This window comes from Macaca thibetana, chromosome 15, assembly GCF_024542745.1.
Source record: "Macaca thibetana thibetana isolate TM-01 chromosome 15, ASM2454274v1, whole genome shotgun sequence".
NCBI classification, from domain to species: Eukaryota; Metazoa; Chordata; class Mammalia; order Primates; family Cercopithecidae; genus Macaca; species Macaca thibetana.
This window is the reverse complement of record NC_065592.1, coordinates 87,485,880-87,508,771: the sequence shown is the minus strand read 5'-3', so window position 1 is coordinate 87,508,771 and position 22,892 is coordinate 87,485,880. Positions and strand designations below refer to the sequence as shown.

At 43.2% G+C, this 22,892-nt stretch overlaps 2 protein-coding genes across 3 annotated transcripts in view; one reads left to right on the top strand and one right to left on the bottom strand.

Annotated features, from left to right (window-relative positions):
- Positions 1-7,049, bottom strand: part of OSTF1 (osteoclast stimulating factor 1) — a 57,746-nt gene extending 50,697 nt beyond the window's left edge. The window contains exon 1 of the mRNA XM_050761975.1: positions 6,708-7,049. Within this exon, the coding sequence (XP_050617932.1) occupies positions 6,708-6,741 (34 nt within the window). The 5' untranslated portion in view covers positions 6,742-7,049. The remainder of the gene's footprint in view (positions 1-6,707) is intronic.
- A 42-nt stretch (positions 7,050-7,091) lies between these two features.
- Positions 7,092-22,892, top strand: part of NMRK1 (nicotinamide riboside kinase 1) — a 28,312-nt gene continuing 12,511 nt past the window's right edge. For both annotated transcript variants that reach the window (XM_050761977.1, XM_050761976.1), the window contains exons 1-4: positions 7,092-7,421; positions 12,548-12,611; positions 18,732-18,822; positions 19,105-19,153. In XM_050761977.1, the coding sequence (XP_050617934.1) occupies positions 12,583-12,611; positions 18,732-18,822; positions 19,105-19,153 (169 nt within the window). In that variant the 5' untranslated portion in view covers positions 7,092-7,421; positions 12,548-12,582. The remainder of the gene's footprint in view (positions 7,422-12,547; positions 12,612-18,731; positions 18,823-19,104; positions 19,154-22,892) is intronic.

Here is a 22,892-nt window from a genome sequence, read left to right as displayed (position 1 = left end):
TAACATCTCCTATCACAAGCACTGCGATCTTTCTGTTTAAGACATGCTCATACATTATTGGGAGGGAAGTAAACTGGTACGACCTCTTTGAAAAGCGATTTGGAAATTTCTATGAAAACAGCAGTGCGCGTACCCTCTGAAACAACAAATCCCACTGCCAGGACTTTATCCTGTGGATTTACACATGTAAGCAACAACAATACTGTTGGGAGACTATTTGTGATAACAAAAGATCGAAAACAATCCAGAAGTACATTAGTTAGGGTCTGGTTCAATGAGCTCAGCAGAATACCTTGTAGTTATTTAAAAGAACCAGGAAGTTCTCCTGGTTCTAATATTTGTATTGTTTGTTTGAGACAGAGTCTCGCTCTGTCACCCAGGTTGGAGTGCAGTGGCACGATCGTGGCTTGCCATAACCTTGACCTCCCAGGCTCAAGTGATTCTCCCACTTCAGCCTTCTGAATAGCTGGGACTACAAACACGCACCACCAAGCCCTGCTAATTTTTTTCACATTTGTTGTAGAGACAAGGTTTCACCATGTTGCCCAGGCTGGTCTCAAACTACTAGGCTCAAGGAATCTGCCTGCCTGAGCCTCCCAAAGTGCCAGGATTACAGGTGTGAACCACTGTGCCCGGCCTGTAAATTTTTTTGAAACTCCTTTAATTTGATAGAGAATCTTGACAGCTCGCTCACATCAGCCCACTGAAAGGTGTCTCTGTATTTTTTTTTTTTTAATGTAGTTTGTCTTCCCCTGTCCATTAAGCAAGTGAGGACAACTTTGGCAATGGCTTCTGTTGTGCCTTGAGGTATAAGGTGTGTATTAGAAAATCTCACTGCACCAGTCATGTAAGTCAGATTGTGGGAATGCTGAAACACCAAGGGAGGGAACCCCAGTATTTCCAGAAGGGAGGAGTGCCGATCAGAGGCACACAACCTCCAGCCTTTGCTACTTCGTGGTAAAGCTACAAGAAAAGCCCAATCACAGTCTCTGAGTCCACCCCCCACCTTCTTTCAGACAAAAACAAACAAAAAAAACACTTTTTTTTTTTTTGTATCAAAGCATTTTACGTATCTGTCATTCATAAATGATTTAGTGGCTGTGAAGTGACAAAGAAATAAAAGACTGTTCCACTCTCAAAAAGTATATAGTTTAATGGTCTAATACGGATCCACTGAAAGAGGGCAGTTACACAAACCAAATACCAATAACACAACTGCATAAGCTGATAAAATGACTGTCCAACCAAAGCAGGTCCAACCCAGTAACATCTCTGGCAGGTTTCTCTGCTCACATGCATGGACCCAATTAAAGCTTGCGTTCCACTTCCAGGTCACACCAACCACTCACCAGCTTTGAGATCTTAGGTAGTTTACTTGACCTCATTAAGTACTACTTCATCCATAAAACAGGGAGATGAGGACCCACCCACCTGACAGGAAAGTCAGAATAATTAAAGGAGACAGAGCATACACAGTACTGGGTGCAGTCCCTGACATATAGGGCCAAATATACATTAACCATTCCCTTCATCATCATCATTCTGAAATTTTCAAGATGTTTTTCAGGCTTTATTCTGCCATCAGGTATAAAATGTATCAAGTCTATAAAAGAAGACTATTCACATGCATATTTCACCTCACTTTTTATTAATTCCTTTGTTGGGGTAAAAAAATACACAAAAATTTAGTTCATTTTAGATAAAAACCTTTTTCTCTCAAAACGTTATTTAAGCAGCATGTGTGTGATGTCTTTTAAGTTTTATGACATTTTTTACTCTGAATAACAAAAGAATCTGAAACACTGACATTTGCTTCTTCAAAGTTCCATGAATTTATTTTCACAAGGCACATGAAATATTTATGTTGCTTCACTTTCACCACCAAAATCAATAAGCCATTTGGGAAAAAATGGCCAAGGTCAGACATCAGGTTTCCAACTACAATAGAGGGCTACCAGACCTGCTTAGAATGAGATGATTCTATGGCCCAAATCTCATTCAGTATTCTTTGGCCCATCCTTACTCTCAGAATAAAATATTTTTTTTAAAGATTTCATGAGAACAAAAGTTCCGTTTTCTACACTTCTACACTCTAACAAGCCAGACAGATTCACGCTAATTGAACTGCAAGGCTTCTGAGAGCGGCTGAAAACAACATAAATGCTGTATGTGTAAAACTAAGAGGTCGTACTCATTCAGAAAAAGGAAAGGAGGGTCCCAGCCAGGTTTGGTGGTGAACACCGATAATTCCAGATACTCTGGAAGCTCAGGCAGGAAGACTGCTTGAGCACAGGAGATCAAGATCAGCCGGGCAACACAGCAAAATCCCATCTCGAAAAGAAAAGAAAAGAAAAGAAAAGAAAAGAAAAGAAAAGAAAAGAAAAGAAAAGAAAAGGAAGGAAAGAACGATAAAGAATGAGCTAAAGACCACGAAATTGAAACACATCTTAGTAGAGTACCACGGTGACACAGATAACAGTTAAGAAAGTTTCAATGACAGACCTTGTGTGGCCAAAAGTGATTCTACAGAAACAAAATCAGTAAGCAAGGAAAGATCAAGATGCGACAGAACTGATTTTTCAAGCAAAATGCGGGCAATACCATACAGCCTTTTGGAAACATATACCAACCAACAGCAAGACATTTCAAATGGAAGCTGAGACACTGTTCTAAGGATAATTGTTTTTATTTTCTTTTTTTGAAATGAAATGGATGTGAAGAAGAAAGAAACCTGAAACAATATTCAACCAAATGTAAATAATGATTATCGGTAGATGACAGGGATGATTTCTAGATTTTAGTTATATATTTATTGTTTACCTTTTCCCAAATTTTCTAAAAATAAAAAAATTACTTATATTTTTAATTACAAGCTTTTTTTTTTTTTGACAAAATGAATGAGATCAGCCATCCAGTTGTAGATATGGGATACTCTAGGTAATATCTATAGATACATATGTCTTCCCCATTAGACTCAGGACCCTCGTGAATGACACCTTAGGTTACTGCTCCTTAGAACCCCAGTGTCTAGCACAGGGCCTAAAATATGAGCTACATGTATTAAGAAATGTTTAGCAAATGAATTCTGGATATGGCCAAAAACCCAAGAAGGTAACCCTGATCTATCCTCCAGATGGCACAAATACGGCCAGGGTCTCCCACTGGTATCTGCCCAGGACTTCTCAGCCTCCTTCCACCAACGGTGCCCCTGTTGGGCATGTGCTGATCAGCCGGAAAGATGCAATTAGTCTGCATTATAGCTTAATGTCCCTCGCTTTTAATATCTTCCAGCGAGTCCTTTGTCCTTACTCATCTAGCTCCTTTCCTTTTAGTATTGTCTACTGAATTGAGCCATGCTGTTTTATCCACATCTTGCTCTGAAAGAAGCTATAAGAAACACAGCTAGGATGTGCTGTCTTGTATTTCTGCTAGAGATATCCAGGCCACTCCAACACTTTAAGAGAACCCACAGGAAAATCTGTCTCAGATCTCAATGCCATTAAAATAACTACTTTTCAGAGCAAGTGACACATTTTAATTTTATGAGCACTGTGAATCTTGAGATTTTTCTCTCGGCTTGCAGCTGAGAGCCAAATCTACAGTGACCTTACTACACGCAGGTCTGTCTGTAAGCTAGCTTTTCCTCTTGTTTCATCTTATCATTCTTCCCTCCCTCTAAAATGACCTTGCTTTATCTTTTTTTCCTCTCTCTCAGATCATGTGTATTTTTAGAAGTCCTTTGGAAAGAGGTAGGATATAAACAAACCAAAAAATTAAATACAACCCCAAAGTCCCCAATCCCATGCTGTCTTTGGAGATTTGTATCCATGTAGCTTGCCTGCAGGACAAGAAAGTAAAGCTCCACACCACTCTCCTTGCTGTACCAGCCAGGGGGTGACCTTTATGTGCATCTGTGACAAGAAGGTCTGTAGACCAGAGGCCCCTCCCTTTCGACTTCCTGACCACCAGCTCTAAAATACACATGACCACCAATGTGAGTGGAGCACTATGACTCAAGGCAGAATTGCAAATGGTTAAGAGTGCAGACTTCGGCTGGGGGCGGTAGCTCACGCCACTGTGATCCCAGCACTTTGGGAGGCCAAGGCGGGTGAGTCACAAGGTCAGGAGTTCAAGACCAGCCTGGCCAAGATGGTGAACCCCCATCTCTACTAAAAATACAAAAAACTAGCCAGGCTTGGTGGCGGGCGCCTGTAATCCCAGCTACTTGGGAGGCTGAGGCAGAGAACTGCTTGAACCCGGGAGGCGGAGGTTGCAGTGAGTCGAGATTGTGCCATTGCACTCCAGCCTGGGTGAGAGAGGAGACTTCATCTCAGAAAAAAAAAAAAAAAAAAAAGAGTGCATACTTCAAAGCCAGACTACCTGGGTTTTAATCCTGCCTGCTACATCCCCCACTCTAACTGTTGACTTTAGACAAATTAAATAACATTCCTGCGCATCTTTATTTCCCCATCTGTGCAACAGGAACAATATAATGGTACTGACCTCATAAGATTGTTGAGAACAGCAAATGCGTTAACACATGTAAAAGTGACTAGGCCATTGCCTAATACACAGTAAATGTGGGACAGTACTACAATAGGACATTTCTGTTTTTGTTTTTTGTATTCTGTTGAGACGGGGTCTTGCTATGCTGCCCAGGCTAGTCTCAAATTCCTAGCTTCAAGCACTCTTCCCACCTCAGCCTCACAAAGTGCTAGGATTACAGGCACGACCCACTGCTCCTGGTCATTGCTTTTTTTTCTACTAAGGTAGCCCACCCACATTATCAAGTCTGATTGGCAGTAATGTTTCTGACTGTAAATTACTAAACTGACAAACCCATTTCTATGGTAACTTTGTGTCTGGATCTCATTTACAAATTAATGTTCATTCAAAATTCCCTGTATCCTGAATCAAGGACCAGATAAAACAAAATAAAATAAAATAAAATGCAAAATTCCCTCTAAACACCAGTCACGTTTAACCACAAGCTTTCTGATGTGAAGGAGAAAGCAGGTTCCTGGGAATGTATCCACAATTAGTAACAGGATGATCCCTCAACCCCCAAGTGTGAATGAATGCACAAGTATACACTACTGTGTGCACATACACACACCTGTCATTTTCAATACAGACATTTAATATGCCTGAAGAGATTTTTAAAAAAGAAAAAAAAAAAACTCATGAACTTTTTCTCAGGGCATTCTTTAAAATAATGTATTTCAATAGGCCGCAGGTGGTCAGAAAAAAAATATATTGTTTAGCTATCAAAGAACAACTCTGCATTGTTAGATACTTGAGGTCCTGATTTGCACCTGGGTTTAGAAAGCTACCTCATACACATGCACTTAAAATGGAAATTTCTCATCAGATTCCACATCTAATGCAATGCAGAGCCCAACTCTAGATGTGCCCCATCTTTACTCAGGGAAGAGCCAGTCTCAGCAACTTCCTTCACACTCAGCCCACCGAGATGTCAGTCCTCAGTGAAGGACTATTCCACATACGTATGTACATGATTATCAAATAAAGGGACTTCATACTCCAACTGCAGGAACGCAAAGGAAGAAAACCAGACAAGTATGAAAGCTGTAGCGTTTAGGAAAATCAAGGAAAAAATTAATCACTGAAACTCTTATCTCCTGCAACGAAAGTTACTTCAAAATTTGATGTAAATGGATTAAATTTCAGCATTTCGCTATACCGAAATTACACAAGATGGGAGTGAAAATAACCAAGAATACATTGGAGTCATTTATCTTCCATTTCCCGTATTTCCCTTAATTACCTACCCAAATGAAAGCACCTAAGAGTTGTTAAAGTATTGAAATACGTCAGTCCTTTCTAAGTACCTACCCAAATGAACGCGCGGAAGAGTAGGTTACAATATTTAATTAAAATACGTCAGTTTCTTTCATAATTCTCTTATTTCTGCGTATCACAAAAAATAGTCTAAGAACAGAGCAAAAATGAACAAGGACAATCCGCCAAGAAAACTGCTTTGAGGAATGTAGTAATCTCAGTCCTCTCAGGTTTACCACGCCAACGTCTTTGGGAGAGCGAAGGCAAAGGAGATGATAAAATGACACTTCCGAATAGCAACAGCTGAGATTACTTTCGCATCCTAGATTCTTTCCACCAGGAGCGCGAGCACGGGGTCTTCTAAACGCTCTTTCCACGATCCCGAGGTCAATTTCAAACGCTGCTCCTAGCCTAAGTCCCGAAGGAGGCTCGCTCGCCCACCCCACCCTGCAAGCATTGCACTTCCCGTTCGCTCTGGCCGGTCAGGAACCCTAACTTGACAGTGACAAACACTGAGAAAAGAGGAAGTGGCTAAAGACCATTTCAAGACATTTTTTAAAGGGAGATCAATGGCCCTGTCTTTCCGGAAAACTTCCATGGGACGTTGCCATCACACCCTCTGAAAGTTTCAGCGAATGACAACGTAGCAAAAGTGAGGTCGACTCCCCTTTAAAAAAAAATATATATATATATATATATTTTTAACCCTCGAAATCCTCTCGCTATCAAAATCGATCCCTCCCCGGTAACAGCGAACGCAAAAGAGCTCCCATCCCAGTGGGGCAGATCTCGTAAGCCAGGCTCGGGGCCGGGTGCGCGCCGGGTCCTCCCTGCCAAGCGGCAGAGGAGGGGCCGGCACCGCGGCGGCCGGAGGACCCGACGAGCGCCTCCCTTACGTCCCTCACCTGGTTTGACTGGTTTGGGTGGCGGCTTCGACATCTCGCTTCCTGGCGCTGCAAATCCTAAAGACCCCGCCGAAAAGCCCACCGCTTGCCCGCCACCTGGCACTCAGGCACCCCAGTTTCTTTTTGTCTGGCTTACAACGGTGCGCCTCCCAGGACCGGCGCCCACCCTTGGCTGCGCAAAGAACGGACGCAGGCAGAGCTGCTCCGCCGTGTGCCCCGCCCCGCCCCACGGCCGCCGGAGCCGTCCTAAGCGCCAGCCGGGCCGACGAGGAAGTGGACCCTGCCTGGCCGAACGCTTATTGGCTCCCGGGCTGGCAGCTTCGCCGCGGTGGGAGCGCGGGCGGCGCGCACGGCGGCGGAACGGGCCGGAGCCGAGCGAGGGCGAAGCGGGCGCGCGCCAGTGCCGCGGGCCGCGCGCGCTCCCAATAGGGAAGAGCCGGAGCTGGCCAGGGGCGCGCGGGAGAGGCCACGCTCGCCGTAGCCCCGCCCCGCCCCGCCCCGCCCCAACGGGGGCTGGAACCCGGGGCAGAGCTGAGTGGAAAGGGGCTTCAGGTGGCCACCGCTACCTGGCATCCCTCTAATCCAGGAGGATCGTGGAGAAAGAGGTCGTGGGCCTCTCGGGGAGCGAGCTGCGGGTAGCGGCGCACTGGGGACAGGCGCGCGCCTGGCTGTCGCCCTTGCCGCTGTGTTTGGGAGGACTCGAACTGGCGCCAGGTGAGTGCTTACCTGCTCGCCCCTGCCGCGCCGCGCCGCGCCGCGCCGCGCCGCGCCGCCTTGGTGGGGCCTGGAGGTGTTTCCAGAGGGTTTTTGTGCTGGAGCTCGGGACTTGGTTACACCTTGAAAGCCTTGCCTGGACTCTTGCCACCCTCAGAGAACTGATAGATGGCCTGCCGAGGAGCACGTGGACTCCTGCTCTAGCGCCCTGGCATAATCCTGAAAATGGGAACTCTGCCTCCAAGAGACCGCGCAGCTGGGAAAAGTCGCCAGGGACAGGATTCAGTACTCGATCCTCGCGGGTCGAGATGGTCTCATTCCTCTAGCGTTGGGATGATGACCTACTGCCCGCCTGTTGCCTGTTATTGTATGGCCTGCTAAGAATTTTTTTTTTTTTACGTTTTTAATGGCTGAAAAGAAATCAAAAGAAATATAATACTTTGTGACACGTGAAAATTACATGAAATTCCGATTTCAGTGTCCGTGAAAATTACATGAAATTCCGATTTCAGTGTCCGTAAAATTTTACTGGAACACAGTCACGCTCATTTGCATCTGTGTTGTCTGTGGCCGCTTTCGCATTACCCAGCAGGGTTGAGTAGCAGCTGGCAAAGCCCAAAGCATTTCCTATCTGGCACTTGACAGAAAAAGTTTGCCGACCCCTGATCTAGCGGGTATTATCTTCGGTGGGAGGAAAGAACTGGAGCACACAAGGAAGCCAATGGCATAAGTTCAAAATAACAGTCAATATTGTAAATTAATTGTGTATTTGGGGAAGGAAAAAACTATTTACACAAGAACCTACATAAATGAAACCAACGGGGGAGGGGCATGAATTGCGTTTTCAAAAACCCCAGCCCTTCACGCCTGTAATCCCAGCACTGTGGGAGGCCAAGGCGGGTGGATCACGAGGTCAAGAGATCGAGACCATCCTGGCCAACATGGTGAAATCTGATCTCTACTAAAAATTCAAAAATTAGCCGGGCGTGGTGGCGGGCGCCTGTAGTCCCAGCTACTCGGGAGGCTGAGGCAGAAGAATCACTTGAACCCGGGAGGCGGAGGTTGCAGTGAGCCGGGATTACACCACTGCACTCCAGCCTGGTGACAGAGCGAGACTGTCTTAGGAAAAAAAACCCAGCCTTGAGGGATTTGTTTACCAAAAGGGAGCAAAGTTTAAACAATAGTAGGAAAAGACTGCCCTATCTCCTGGAAGAAGAGAATCAAAATAGCCGTTCAATAGAATACAGAGTGAGAAGTCCTGGAAACATTTTCCTCTTTTTAAAATATCAGGCTGTCCTGTAGATACATTTGAAGAGCACATTTAGCAGGAACTTTGTCTTTCAGATCATTTGCCTCAGCTGCCCTCTTCGTACAATCTGCTGATTTTGCACATGCAACTTCTGACCGTTCTACTGTTTAGAATCCAAAATGTAAATGTTTAGTAGTGAAATGAATTAAACATAATAAACACATCTGAATTAAAAAAAACCCAACAACATTTTACTTAGGATTAAAAAAAAGTGTAAAAAATAAAAATTAGTCATTTTAGATTTGCTCTTGGCTATCCTAGTTTGTTCTCCCGCTATGCAAAAGCTCTCTGTTGTTGAGGAAAGCTTTGCACACACCGGGAAAATAAACTACACAGATATTCCATGAGATTGAAGGTGGTGTGGATTCTAGTGATAGATGTGCCCTGAAATGATGACTCTTTGGACACATCACATGATTGACAGTTTGTACGAAGCTTGCATTTGCTTCATGAAGCCTGGCAAATCATAATTGCAAGCTTTTTAAATTTGATGTTTTGTTTTGTTTTTGGTTTCTTGGGAGGCAGTTTTGGGGTTGTTTTTTGTCTGTTTGCTTTGGTTTTTTTTCAAAAGAGGGTCTCGCTCTATCGCCAAGGCTGAAATGCAGTGGCGGGCGCAGTCATGGCTCACTGTAGCCTTGGTGATTTTTTTTTTTTTCTTTTTTTTTTTTGAGACGGAGTCTGGCTCAGTCACCCAGCTGGAGTGCAGTGGTGCGATCTCAGTTCGCTGCAAGCTCCGCTTCCCGGGTTCACGCCATTCTGTTGCCTCAGTCTCCCGAGTAGCTGGGACTACAGGCACCCGACGCCACGCCCAGCTACCTTTTTTGCATTTTTAGTAGAGACGGGGTTTCACTGTGTTAGCCAGGATGGCCTCGATCTCCTGACCTCGTGATCCGCCCGCTTCGGCCTCCCAAAGTGCTGGGATTACAGGCGACAGCCACCGCACCCGGCCACCTTGGTGATTTTTAATAGTTCTTATAGAGGGCAACAGGCAATGAAACAGTAGAATATGAAGTGGAGGTGGACAGTGCCAGGCCTGAACCTGGAGCTCCCCTAAAGCTGCCCTGTGCATGCACAGTGTTTTTGAAATAAATGACTTCAGGGATTGCTAGGCCCACCCCCACCCACCCTAGTCACTTAGCCCTGTTGCCTCTCTTGTCTCTGCATGTTCCAGTTGCCCACCCTGCCAGTCACATTGTTATCTGCTCATTGCTGATAGGGTATGCCCAGCATTCACCCAAACACTGGCTTGGACAGGCCCAGACTGCTAACTAATGTAGAACTGGGAGTTCCTGTTTCAGTTAAAAAACAAAAACAAAACTTACATTTCACTGTATCCAAGAGATTTTATAAGTGAGTTTTTTATGCCATCTCACTCCTGGTTCCTGAATGCAAGCCTCAAGCCTATTTCCCGTGCCACAACCATGCTCACTTGTTATTTACATGCCATGTAATTGATGCAACAGTCACACGTGTAAGCACAGATGTGGCAATTAGGACGGGGAACAGTAGTCCTTTCCATTCTGTGTGCACAGCAAATAGTGCCCCATCAATAACACATCAGTAAGAATGACATCAATTATCCATCAGAGCCTGACAATTAAGCTAGCACATATGTAACACCCTTTCTTTGCTGTTAGTAATAAAGTGCTTTTTAGCAGCTTGGAGTGATGGAAAGAAGTCAACTGGTTTAGTTTCATATCTGGCTTTTCCACTTACTGTCTGTGTGACCTTAGGCAAATCGCTCTATTGTCTGAGCCAGTTTCCACTTCTGCAAAATGAAGAGGTAGACCAAGTAATCTCTAAAGCTGTACTTCTCCAAGTTTGAGAATTTATGCTTCAGTGAGCTATCCAAAAATAAGTGAAATGGGGGCAAGGAATGACAAAGTTTTATGAATTTTTATTTGGTCAAGTGAGGATATCACTCTGCAAACAATTTTTGACAACATAATTTTGTAAGAGAAAGAACATTTATCGCCACAAAAGTGAGATTAAAGAGCAGCCTCTCCCTTCCCAAAATAAGGCTAGTTGGCATCATTGCACTGACATACCGAAAAAATAAGAATAGGGTAAAGTAAAATTCAAAAGCAGAAAAATTACAACATAAAAATGTATTTTACAATATTCATTGTATGCAGTCGTTCCCTCGATACGTCTTGTAAATTTGGATGGAGATGTGATTCAACAACATAACTCTGGATGAAACTCAAATATCCAACTTGTTCTGCTATTTTATTTTATTTTTTAAGCCAGGGTCTCGCTGTCACCCAGACTGGAGTGTAGCAGCTCAATCTCCACTCACTGCTACCCCCACCTTGCGGGCTCAAGCAATCCTCCCACCTCAGCCTCCGAAGTAGCTGGAACTACAGGAGCACACCACCATGCCTGGCTAATCTTTTGTATTTTTGGTAGAGACAGCGTTTTACCATGTTGCCCAGACTGGTCTCAAACTCCTGAGCTCAAGCAATCCGCCTGCCTTGGCCTCCCAAAGTGCCGGGATTATAGGCATGAGCCACCATGCCCGGCTGCTATTTTATCACAGTCATTATTGAATTCTTGTCTCACACAGACTTGTTAATGGAATTGGACCCAGTGTTAAGCAATTGTAGTCAATGTGGAATATTCTAGAAAGGTCAAGAAGTCAGGCAACAATAGCCCTTTCCCCACCAGGCTTTTTGTGCATAAACCCTCCCCAGGGAGAGTGTGGACACAGATCATAGGAACTGGAGCATTGCTGGGAGCCTCCAGCTTGACAGGTAGCCACTTGCCCCCGGCTACACAGCCTAGGTCCCTGGCCACCCCCCCGAGCAGATAGGAATGAAGAACAGTGACTGTCAGAGATGACCTTCAGCAGCCACTATTAAGGTTCCCTCCAGCTGCGCTTCACCTTTTCACTTAATGATGAAAAATGGCTCATTGTAATAACCAAGGACTGCTTTAGTGAATCTTAGGGAGGCATGTATGAAACTGCCCTCCATCCACTAGACCAAAGGTCCACAAAACAGCAGCCGGTGGCTTAACCTGGCCCTCTGCCTGAACATTTGCAGTGTCATGTAGAAAGCACTACAGAAATCCAATTAAGGGAAATGATAGCCCAATAAAAGGGAATTTCATTCTTGTCATTAGTAGACCTGTTAAAAAAAATTATGATTATATATTGAATTTCATCACAAAAATTTGTGAAAATATTTTTTCTCTTGTTATGTAAGTCCATACATAACAATTTAGATTTTGCCTCTTGACCCACACAGTGTCAAATATTTACCATCTGGCCTGTTTCCAAAAAAAATGTACCTAGCCAGGCCCAAGAGCTGGGCTTTTGGGTGAAGAAATCTCATCTTTAAAGGGCATTAGCTTCATTTTGCCTCTGGTCAGTAGCAACTTTTTTCCTGTCTTATCAGGGGAGAAAGAGGCCAGCCCACAGAGGTCCCTGCCTCACTGATAATGAGTCATACCCAGGTGACTGAATTGTGCAGGTGGAAGGCAACCTGGCTAAGGAGAGAATGAAACTTCATATACCACACTGTGGCCTAGCAACTCTTCCACGCTTGGAAAACAGACATTCAAGGGGGAGTGCTCCGCAGCTCACCTGACGTTCAACTGGTTGAGAGGCCCTGAGCACGTCCCGGCTGTTGGCACTCAGTGGTAGCAGGGGAAGCCAGTACGGCAGGGAATGTGGATAATGCGGGGCTGTGCTGAGAGGTCACTGTCACCCTCCCCTCTCAGCTGGTGTTCCTAATTTAGGATTCTTTATCTCCCTAGACATCTAAATGAAATGCATTTGAATATTTTTTTATTTTTTATTTTTTTTTACTTTTAGGAAATATTAGGAGGCTGTGGTTTTCAAAGCTAATTATGAAAACATTTATCGTTGGAATCAGTGGGTGAGTAATTTTGGTACAAACAGCTCTTTAAGATACTGAGGATGTGCAAATGGTGTTTCCGTGTGGATGGAGTAGGGGACGGAGAAGCAGTGAGGATTCCAGAGTCCTGGGGAAGAGCAGACCACTGAGGGATGTCAGTGGAGTGCTGGCGTCATAAATGCCAACAAGAGATGGAAGAGTTTTCTATAAACAGAGAAACAGAAGAGTCCATCAACCACGTTTACCCACTTCCCCTTTTATTTTGTGGAGCTAACACCAGAGGCAAGGTCTGATTGGGCACTGCTTTCATTCAGGATGATTTATCATTCCCCATATGGGTGTTCCTCCATCATGACGGAGGAGAAAGCTTAGTGTTTCTTTCCAGCTGTGCCCAGCTTCAGACATGTGCTATAGAGAACACCTTCACCTCCATTCCTTTCCCCCATGTTTTGGGTGGCCTTATGTCCCATGTTGCCCAAGCTAATACTTGTGGTCCTGGATGCACTTCTATTTCTCTCAAACATGTTCTAAATTATATGGTCATCCTACCTGTGGTCCCAGAGGCAGGCGTGCAAATAAAACATCAACATCAACTGAAAATGACACTATTTGTCTTGCTACCATATTATGTTCACCTTTACTCTAATTATATTCACATTATTTGTGACCCAGTTAATAAAATATGAGACTACTTTGTTTGTAATTTTGGGGAGATCATTGTGTTATGGTATTACATTACCATAGTAAGTCACCAATCAGAAGTAAAATTGAGTGAACTAAATGTCAGAACTCTGCTTTGCCTCCCATCTAATCAGAAGAAAAGTTCAGGTTTTCTCTGCAGTACTTCTCTTGTGTTTCTCTTCCTTCCCGCACTCACTCCCACCATCCTCATATAGGCTGTCATTCCCTAATCCCCATCTTTCCCTTCTAATCTTTCCTACACACCTCTACCAGTGTAAGCTTCATACAGAACATTTTAATTATCTGCCTGAAGAATGATATTCAGTGGTTCCCAGTTATTGAGAATTAAATCTGAATATCATGGTCTATGAAGGCTATCCATAAGTAATAAAGGAAATGTATTAGCCTCAGGGGTAGCAGGCTGCAGGAAAGATTTGATACAGGAGCTCAGTGGTATCACCAAAGACAGTTTTTCTCTCTTCTATGTGTCTTTCATTTGGGTTCATCTTAGAACTGACTTATCCTTTTGGTCACAAGGAGCTGCTAGGAGCCCTGTGACTTGTTTCTTCATAGCCTGTCACTGGGCAGAAGGGGAAATACTTCTCTTCTCCTAGGTCATAGGTCTCCCTTTGACTGGACAAGCATGGTCCACATACACGCAGCCACCGTGGTAAAAGAGGTGGGATTACATTGATTGGTTTAGGTCAGTGGGTTCTGTTCTGGAATTGAGAGTGGGAGCAGTTCCAACCAGACCTAGAAAACAGACATAGAACCTGGAAAGGCAACTACAGAGTCCACTACAGGATCCAATCCACCCTTCATTTGGCATTTGTGTAAATAAGATTTCCCTCTGCTCAATGTCCCAATACAGGGCCATGTACCTAGAAACCTACCTCCTGTCTTATCCTGTGCACTAGGTACTATCCATAACTTCCTAAGAAAGCCTTCTTCCCACTATCTTTTCTTTAGCAAGTGCCATGATTTCTCCTTTTTCTCTTTTAAGAGATAGGGTCTTACTATGTTGTCCAGGCTGGTCTTGAACTCCTGGCCTCAAACAGTCCTCCCACCTGGGCCTCCCAAAGTGCTGGGATTACAAGGATGAGCCACTGCTCCTGGCCAAGTGCCTTGATTTCATTTTAGTGCTGCTGCACCTGTGAAGCCCATGCCAGATTCAGTTATGGCGACTTTTGTTCCTGCCTTGCATCTTATGAACTTAACCACTTGCTTCCCTACGAAGTAATTGTCCAATAAGTCTCGACCGAATTATTACTTCATAAGGAAGTAATAACAGTAATTATTCAATTGCAAATAACAGGTGTTCTGAAGGAATTCAGAGGGCATCCATGAACCTCCTGGAGATTTAACACAAATGTAAATATAGTCATTTTTCTGGGTGTGTTAGTCCATTTGTCTTGCTATAAAGGAATGCCTGAAGCTGAGTAATTTATAAAGAAAAAGAGGTTTATTTGGCTCACTGTTCTGCAGGCTCTACAAGAAGCATGGTTGGTACCTGCTTCTGATGAGGGCCTCAGGAAGCTTGCATTCATGGTGGAAGGTGAAGGGGATCCAGCATGTCACATGGCAGAAGGAGCAAGAGAGAGTGAGATGGGGCTGGGCGCCGTGGCTCCCGCCTGTAATCCCAGCACTTTGGGAGGCCAAGGCGGGTGGATCACGAGGTCAGGAGATCGAGACCATCCTGGTTAACACGGTGAAACCCCGTCTCTAGTAAAAATACAAAAAATTAGTCAGGCGTGGCAGGCGCCTGTAGTCCCAGCTACTCGGGAGGCTGAGGCAGGAGAAGGGCGTGAACCTGGGAGGTAGAGCTTTCAGTGAGCTGAGATCACACCACTGCTCTCTAGACTGGGCGACAGAGTGAGACTCCCATCTCAAAACAAAAAAAAAGAGAGTGAGAGAGAAGTCTCAGACTTTTTAAACAACCAGCTCTCACATGAACCAACAGAGCAAGAACTCATTACCATGGGGATGGCACCAAACCCTTCATGAGGGATCTGCCCCCATGAGCCAAACACCTGCCAGCAGGCCCCACCTCCAGCTTGGGGGTCACATTTCTTTTTTCAGACAGAGTCTCGCTCGCCCAGGCTGGAGTGCAGTGGTGCAATCTCGGCTCACTGCAGCCTCGACCTCCCGGGTTCAAGGAATTCTCCTGCCTTAGCCTCCCAAGTAGCTGGGACTACAGGCGTGCACCACCACGCCCAGCTAATTTTTGTTCTTTGTGTTTGTTTGTTTGTTTGTTTGTTTGTTTGAAATGGAGTCCCGCTCTGTCGCCCCGGCCGGAGTGCAGCGGCTTGATCTCGGGTCACTGCAAGCTCCACCTTCCGGGTTCACGCCATTCTCCTGCCTCAGCCTCCCGAGTAGCTGGGACTACAGGCGCCCGCCACCTCGCCCGGCTAATTTTTTTGTATTTTTTTAGTAGAGACGGGGTTTCACCGTGTTAGCCAGGATGGTCTTGATCTCCTAACCTCATGATCCGCCTGCCTCGGCCTCCCAAAGTGCTGGGATTATAGGCACGAGCCACAGCACCCAGCCTAAGCTTTGTATTTTTAATAGAAGCGGGGTTTCACCATGTTGACCAGGCTGGTCTTGAACTCCTGACCTCAGGTGATCTGCCCACCTCGGCCTCCCAAAGTACTGGGATACAGGTGTGAGTCACCGTGCCCAGCTGGGGATCACATTTCAATATGGCATTTGGAGAGGACAAACATCCAAACTCAGTCACTAGGGAAAGAGATGATAACCTTCGTGGGATTCTCTCAGAGTCCTACAATGTAAAAAAAATTAAAATCCATCCTGGCATTAGACTTTGTATCCCATCTCCATTTCTTAACATGGACTGGTTTTATTACTATACAACTTCTCAATCCTTAGTTTCCTCAACTGGAAAATTGGAATATTAACATCTACCTGTTGCAGAATGTGTTTGAATAATTACAGACAGCCTTTTAACTTCTCCCTAGCCCACTTTTATGTCCAAATACAATGAGCCCTCTTGTTACCTGGCACATAAAAAAATAAATGGGCCAGGAGTTGTGCATTTATTTGGGTGTTGTGAGCAAAGAAGGGAGCGGCACCAAGTAGTCACCCTTTTTCCTTCCTAGGCTCCTAGGATCTGAGCACGCTGGGCACGCTTCTCCTCAGGTTGGATAGCACATGCAAGCAAGGCTGTGAGTGTGCTGCACGTGGTGGTTGTGGGTGTGCCATAGGAGAAGGTTCCTATTCCTTTCCCACATGTTTTGGGTGACCTTCCTATTCCTTTCCCCCATTCTATTCCCCCATTTCTAGTCCTTTCCCCCATCCTATTCCTTTTCCCCATGTTGTGGGTGGCCTGAGCTGTCACCTGACCAGGATGTCTCCCAATCTGAGTGTGGATTTTAGGTGCAGGCTTGTTTAAATACTTTTTCTCTCCTCTCCTCTCCGTATCTCAGACTATCTTCTAGCCGGTCTGGCTCCAAGGCTTGTGCAAAAATGGGGTGTGTATTTCTCATTGGCTTTAGCTAAGTCAGTGAGAAAGGATCTAATTACTACTGTTGGTTTGACTGCATGATCTTAACAGAGATAAGTCTAGAAAATGACAGATTTTTTTCTAGCCAGATTGTTCATATTGTAATAAAGTCACTCCCGTTCACTATCTCATTTAAACCAAAACTTAATACCTAAACTATGGACACTTGGTATAGTTTACAGACAATTTTGTTAAAGAGGGGGAAAAGTTGTAATATTTTCTCGATACATAGGGTAGCACCCACTCCCTTTTCCTTATTTTCAAAGAGATGGCCCATATCCTACCCAATCGTGTATCGTAAGGTTAAATGAGAAATCTTGTGAATCAGGTTCCTTCTACCTTGAGGTATAATGTAATAGTAGAGTTATATGCAGGCCATTTTGATGAATGGATGTTAGTTCATTTTCCCTTTTCTAGATTATAAGTATTTGTGGATTGATCTCATCTGGGATTAAGCAGCGTTTCTTACAAATAGATGTGTAGTCAGGAGTTTTTTTGTGCTGTGAACATTTGGTGGTATGGTGAAATCTTGACCTCAGAGTAATAGTTTTAAGTGTACAAAATAAAATACAGGAATACAAAGGAAATTGGTTATATTGAAATATAGTTATAAAATTATTTTTAAAAACAAATTTGTGATATTGTGATATATAATCTTCTATGTCAATATATTAAATAACAATACCCAGAGCTGGGTCTAAACAATGCCACAAATCAGAAGTAATAATGAACATTGATGATACTTCAAGATATCCAACCCAACTGCAACATAATATGAAAATATCTGTGATTTCTCTTGGTGAATGTCAGGGGTACTTATATCACTTATATTTATAATTAAAGGAGATGCTAAATTTCTGTTAGAATTCAGTGAAATTAAAGGTATAATTTTTTTCTCGTTCAAGTTCACAAATGCCCTGACTTATATTTACAGACATGAGTCCCAGGTTAAAACACTCTTTCAATAAACGACTGAGTAGGGAAGTGCCTCCCTCCCATGTGATCTCCTAGACGCTGGGAAACTAGATCTAAAGAGGAGTGACTCAGTGCCCCTTCTCCTGGACTTCACGGTCCGGCCAGAAGGGACAAATAACTGGCCTGATGGGATAAGCTACAGCGGACCTCCCAGCTGGCCCCCAGGTGGAGAGAGATGGGGAAAAGGAGGCACCACAGAGGAAATGTGACTTCATGGTAGGTGGGCTTGTACTAAGCCACTCCTGTTTTTTCCACTGTGCCTTGAAGCAAAATCACAGTGACCATATGTAGTTTTATACACTTGCACTAAAACGTGCTACTCATATTCTCTGTGTTGCATATGAACCATGTGAATATTTTGACATAGGCAAAAAAACATTTCGCTTCCAACACAGTGTCTGTATTTTTAAGTGTTAGTGTTACTCAGTTCACTTACTCGGCAGTTACCTTTCTCCTTCATCTTTCCCAGCTTATTTCTTATCGTTTAGTACATCAGATCTGCTGGTGCCTGTGGTTTAAGGCACTATCTATGAAAGAAATCTTTTTTTCTTAAATATTAAATATTGCTTTAAATATCCTCTTTAAAAATATTTTAAAGTGTTTAATGATTTTTTGGCCAGGCCCTGTGGCTCATGCCTGTAATCCCAGCACTTCGGGAGGCCCAGGCGGGTGGATCACCTGAGGTCAGGAGTTCCAGACCAGCCTGTCTAACATGGCGAAACCCCGTCTCTACTAAAAATACAAAAATTAGCCGGGTATGGTTGTGGCATCTGTAATCCCAGCTGCTCAGGAGGCTGAGGCAGGAGAATCACTTGAACCCAGGAATCAGAGGTTACAGTGAGCCAAGATCGCACCGCTGCACTTCAGCCTTGGTGACACAGCGAGACCCCGTCTCTCAAAAAAGCAAAAAAAGTGTTTAATGATTTTTAATGGTTTTTCCTTCTTGGTACTTTTCTTTGCTTCAGTGTGACAAATGGTGGGAAAACAACACTGGCTAAGAATTTGCAGAAACACCTCCCAAATTGCAGTGTCATATCTCAGGATGATTTTTTCAAGGTATCTATAAAACTTCTTAAATTATTTATTTAATACAAAACGGTTTAACCACCAAGTTAATTGAATTACATCCAAGAAGTCTTTGGCGAGTGATGTACCTTTTGTATTGAAATTAGGCTCAGTGCAATGGTGCCACTTATCCACTAGATGGCACTGTCTATCAGTGCTGATCTTTAATTGCTCATCCAAAGCATTTATTAAAAACTTATCTCCTCTTTAGTCTATAATTGTATTATTTCTTTCCTACACACTATTTTGATGGGTACTTTATTATTTTTCCAGCCAGAGTCTGAGATAGAGACAGATAAAAATGGATTTTTGCAGTATGATGGTAAGTAGATTTGCTTGTCAAATATTGTATGCTTATGTTCATTTTCTTTTTCAAACCCAAAGAACTTCACTATGTTGAACTTGATGGTTCTGTGAAACAAAAATTTAAAAAAAGAGCTTTACTGTATCTGTGAAGGCAGTCTTAAAATGTGTTTAAATATATTGCTGTACTTTAAGCCTGCCTTTGTAGGTTTCTGATTTCTGTTCAACTATTTAAATAAGTGAAAACCTTTTTCCAGTTTTATATTTAAAACTGAAAACATTGGGGCCAGACTTGGAGGCTCACACCTGTAATGCCAGCACTTTGGAATGCCGAGGCAGGCAGATCACTTGAGCTCAGGAGTTTGAGACCAGCCTGGGCAACACAGGGAGATTCCATCTCTACCCAAAAAAATACAAAAATTAGCCAGGTGTGGTGGTGCATGCCTGTAGTCACAGCTACTTTGGAGGCTAAGGTGGGAGGATCACTTTGCCCAGGAAGCTGAGTCTGCAGTGAACCCAGGTCGCACCACTCTACTCCAGCCTGGGTGACAGAGTGAGACCCTGTCTCAAAAATATGTATATTTTTAAAACTGAAAACACAGGAATGATAGATTTTTCTTCTTTTTAATTGAGGTAAAATATGCCTATATAATTTACTATCTTTACCAATCTTAAGTGTACAGTTCATTGGTAATAAATATATTTTTTTTTCTCCCTTCATTCCCCTCACCTACTTCCCCTTTCAGGCCTCTGGTAACCACCAGTCTACTCTCTATCTTCATGAAATCCACTTTTTTTAGCTCCCACATATGCATTAGGATATGTGATATTTGTCTTTCTGTGCCTGACTTACTTCATTTAACATAATGGCCTCCAGTTCCATCCATGTTGCTGCAAATGACGACTTCATTTTTTTTATGGCTGCATGATATTCCATTACATATACGCACCGTACTTTCTTTATCCATTTCTTCATCGATGGGTACTTAGGTTCATTTCATATTCTGGCTATTTGTGAATAGTGCTGCAATAAACATGGCGGTGCAGATATTTCTTGGAGAGATTGATTTCTTTTATTTTGGATATATACCTGGTAATAGAATTGCCGGATCATGCGGTAGTTCTATTTTTAATTTTTTGAGGAATCTCTGTACTCCTGCATAGTGACTGTACTAATTTACATTCCTCCCAATAGTGTATGAAGGTTCCCCTTTCTCCACGTGGAATCATAGGGTTTTCTTCTGAAGCAAGTTAAACTTGCTGTCCCTCTGCCTATGCCTGTTCTGGAGATGTATAAGGAGCTATGTTGGTCACCCTCAACCACCCCATGACAGAATTTTGCCTGGAGCAAACTATATTCTCTCATTCTTTCAGCTTTCCTTCCTGGTGGCCAAAGTACTAGACAGCTGTGGTTTGGTTTTGTTTTTTTCACTGTTCAGAAAGTTTTGTGAACATATTTTACATGGATTCTCCTCATTCCTTACTCCAAGCTAACAGTTTTGAGGCCAAAGGATTACAGTCTATCCTAAAACATTTTCTGTAGAGAATATCATGCTAATAGGCTGTTTAATATTTGGTGGTCTTATTAACCTTTACAATTAAAAAGATGATCATTGAGTACTTATACAAACTAGTAACAGAGGGAGCTCTCTTAAAAAGTCATAAAGTATGTTCTCTATTTTTAACTGATAATCTTTTAGGAAAAGTGTTATATGATCAGTTCTTACAGACACATAATAGTTTTATGAGAGGCAAAATTCTTGACTCACTCTCTGTTCTTGCAGCTTGAGTTGTAGCCAGGATCATTTTTTCTTTTTCTTTTTCTTCCTCTTGTCCAGAGGTTAGTGAGAAAAATCATTGCAAAGGAAGGGTGAAAAACAGGGTAAAACAGTTTTCAACAATTGGAAAAGAATTACTATTTCTAATTTTTAATGAATTCTTACAAACTGGTAAGAAAAACTAATATCCCAGTAGGAAAAGGGCCTAAGGTTGTGAATAAGCTCTTCATAGAAGCAGTCAGTTATTGGATTGATAAATGTACGATAAAAGTCAACCTTAAAGAACTGTAAATTACTTTTTTTCCCACTTACCAAGTAAACAAAGATGTTTAAAGCAATGAGAATTATCCAGTGATAGCACAGGCTCAGTAAAACAAAGGCCCTAATATACTTTAGATGGAAGTATATAGATAAATTGGTACAGCCTTTCTGGAAAGGAGGTTGAGCATGTGTCCCAAACTTAGTATGTTCATGCCATGACTTCAAGCATCTGACATCAGGAATCTATCTTAAGGAAAGATTTGAACATTTTAGGTAAATGCACAAATTTAAGGTAAATCAAAGTACTAGTCAAGTCTATCTAAGCACAAACAGGATAGTTTTAAAATGTGGAACCATCAAGTTTGTAGAGGAAATAATTATATTTTCAATGGAATATAGTTGATTAATATGAAAGAAATCAAAACAAAAATTAAAAATCAAAGGATGGCCGGGTACAGTGGCTCACACGTGTAAGCCCAGCTCTTTGGGAGGCCAAGGTGGGTAGATTACTTGGGTCCAAGGGGTTCAAGACCAGTCTGAGCAATGTGGCAAAACCGTGTCTCTACAAAAAATACAAAAATCAGCCGGGTGTGGTGGTGTGCACCTGTGGTCCCAGCTACCGAGGAGACCGAGGCAGGAGGATCACTTGAGCCTGGGAGGCAAAGGCTATAATGAGCCGAGATATGCCACTGCACTCCAGCTTAGCTGACAGAGCGAGACTGTGTCAAAAAAAAAAAAAAAAATTCAAAAGATGGTGGAAAAATAGAAAATAATAGTAAGATGATAGATTTAAGTCCAAATATACCAGTAGCCACATTAAGTGAAAGGAAGTAAAATACTCCAAAAATTGTCACACTGGTATTTTTTTTTTTCTAAGCCAACAGTAAGTTCCTTAAAAGAGAAAGGCTTAATAGTTGGGTGCGGTGGCTCACAACTGTAGTCCCAGCTATTTGGGTAGCCGAGGCGGGAGAATCACTTGAACCTGGGAGGCAGAGGTTGCAGTGAGCCAAGGTTGTGCCACTGCACTCCAGTCTGGGCAACAGAGCGAGACTCTGTCTCAAAAAAGAAAAAAAACCAAAAGAAATGGACTTAAGTATAAGGACATAGAAATATAGGCAGTAAAAGGCTAGAAAAAGATCCATGATGGAAACACCTACCGAAAGAACTGTTATAACTCTAGCAACTATACTAATACCAGACAAAGTAAACTTTAAGGCTGAGTTTTACTGAGATAGAGAGAAATGAGTTACTTCAACAGGAAAATAAAACAACCTAAAATTTTTATCTACCTAATAACATAACATTAAAACGCATTAAACACTGACAGAGCTAAGAGGAGAGAAAGACACAAATCCACAATTGGCGTGGGAGTTTTTTGTTTGTTGGTTGGTTGGTTTTTTATTGAGATGGAGTCTCACTCTGACACCCAGGCTGGAGTGCAGTGGTATGATCTTGGCTCACTGCAACCTCTGCTGCCCAGGTTCAAACAATTCTCATGCCCCAGCCTCCCAAGTAGCTGGGACTACAGCCATGAACCACCATGCCTGGCTAATTTTTTTTTTTTTTTTTTTTTTTAATAGAGATGGGGTTTCCCCAGGTTGGCTAGGCTGGTCTTGAACTCCTGACCTCAGGTGATCTGCCCACCTCAGCCTCCCAAAGTGCTGGGATTACAGGTGTGAGCCACCACGCGCAGCTAATGAGGGGGATTTTAACACAACT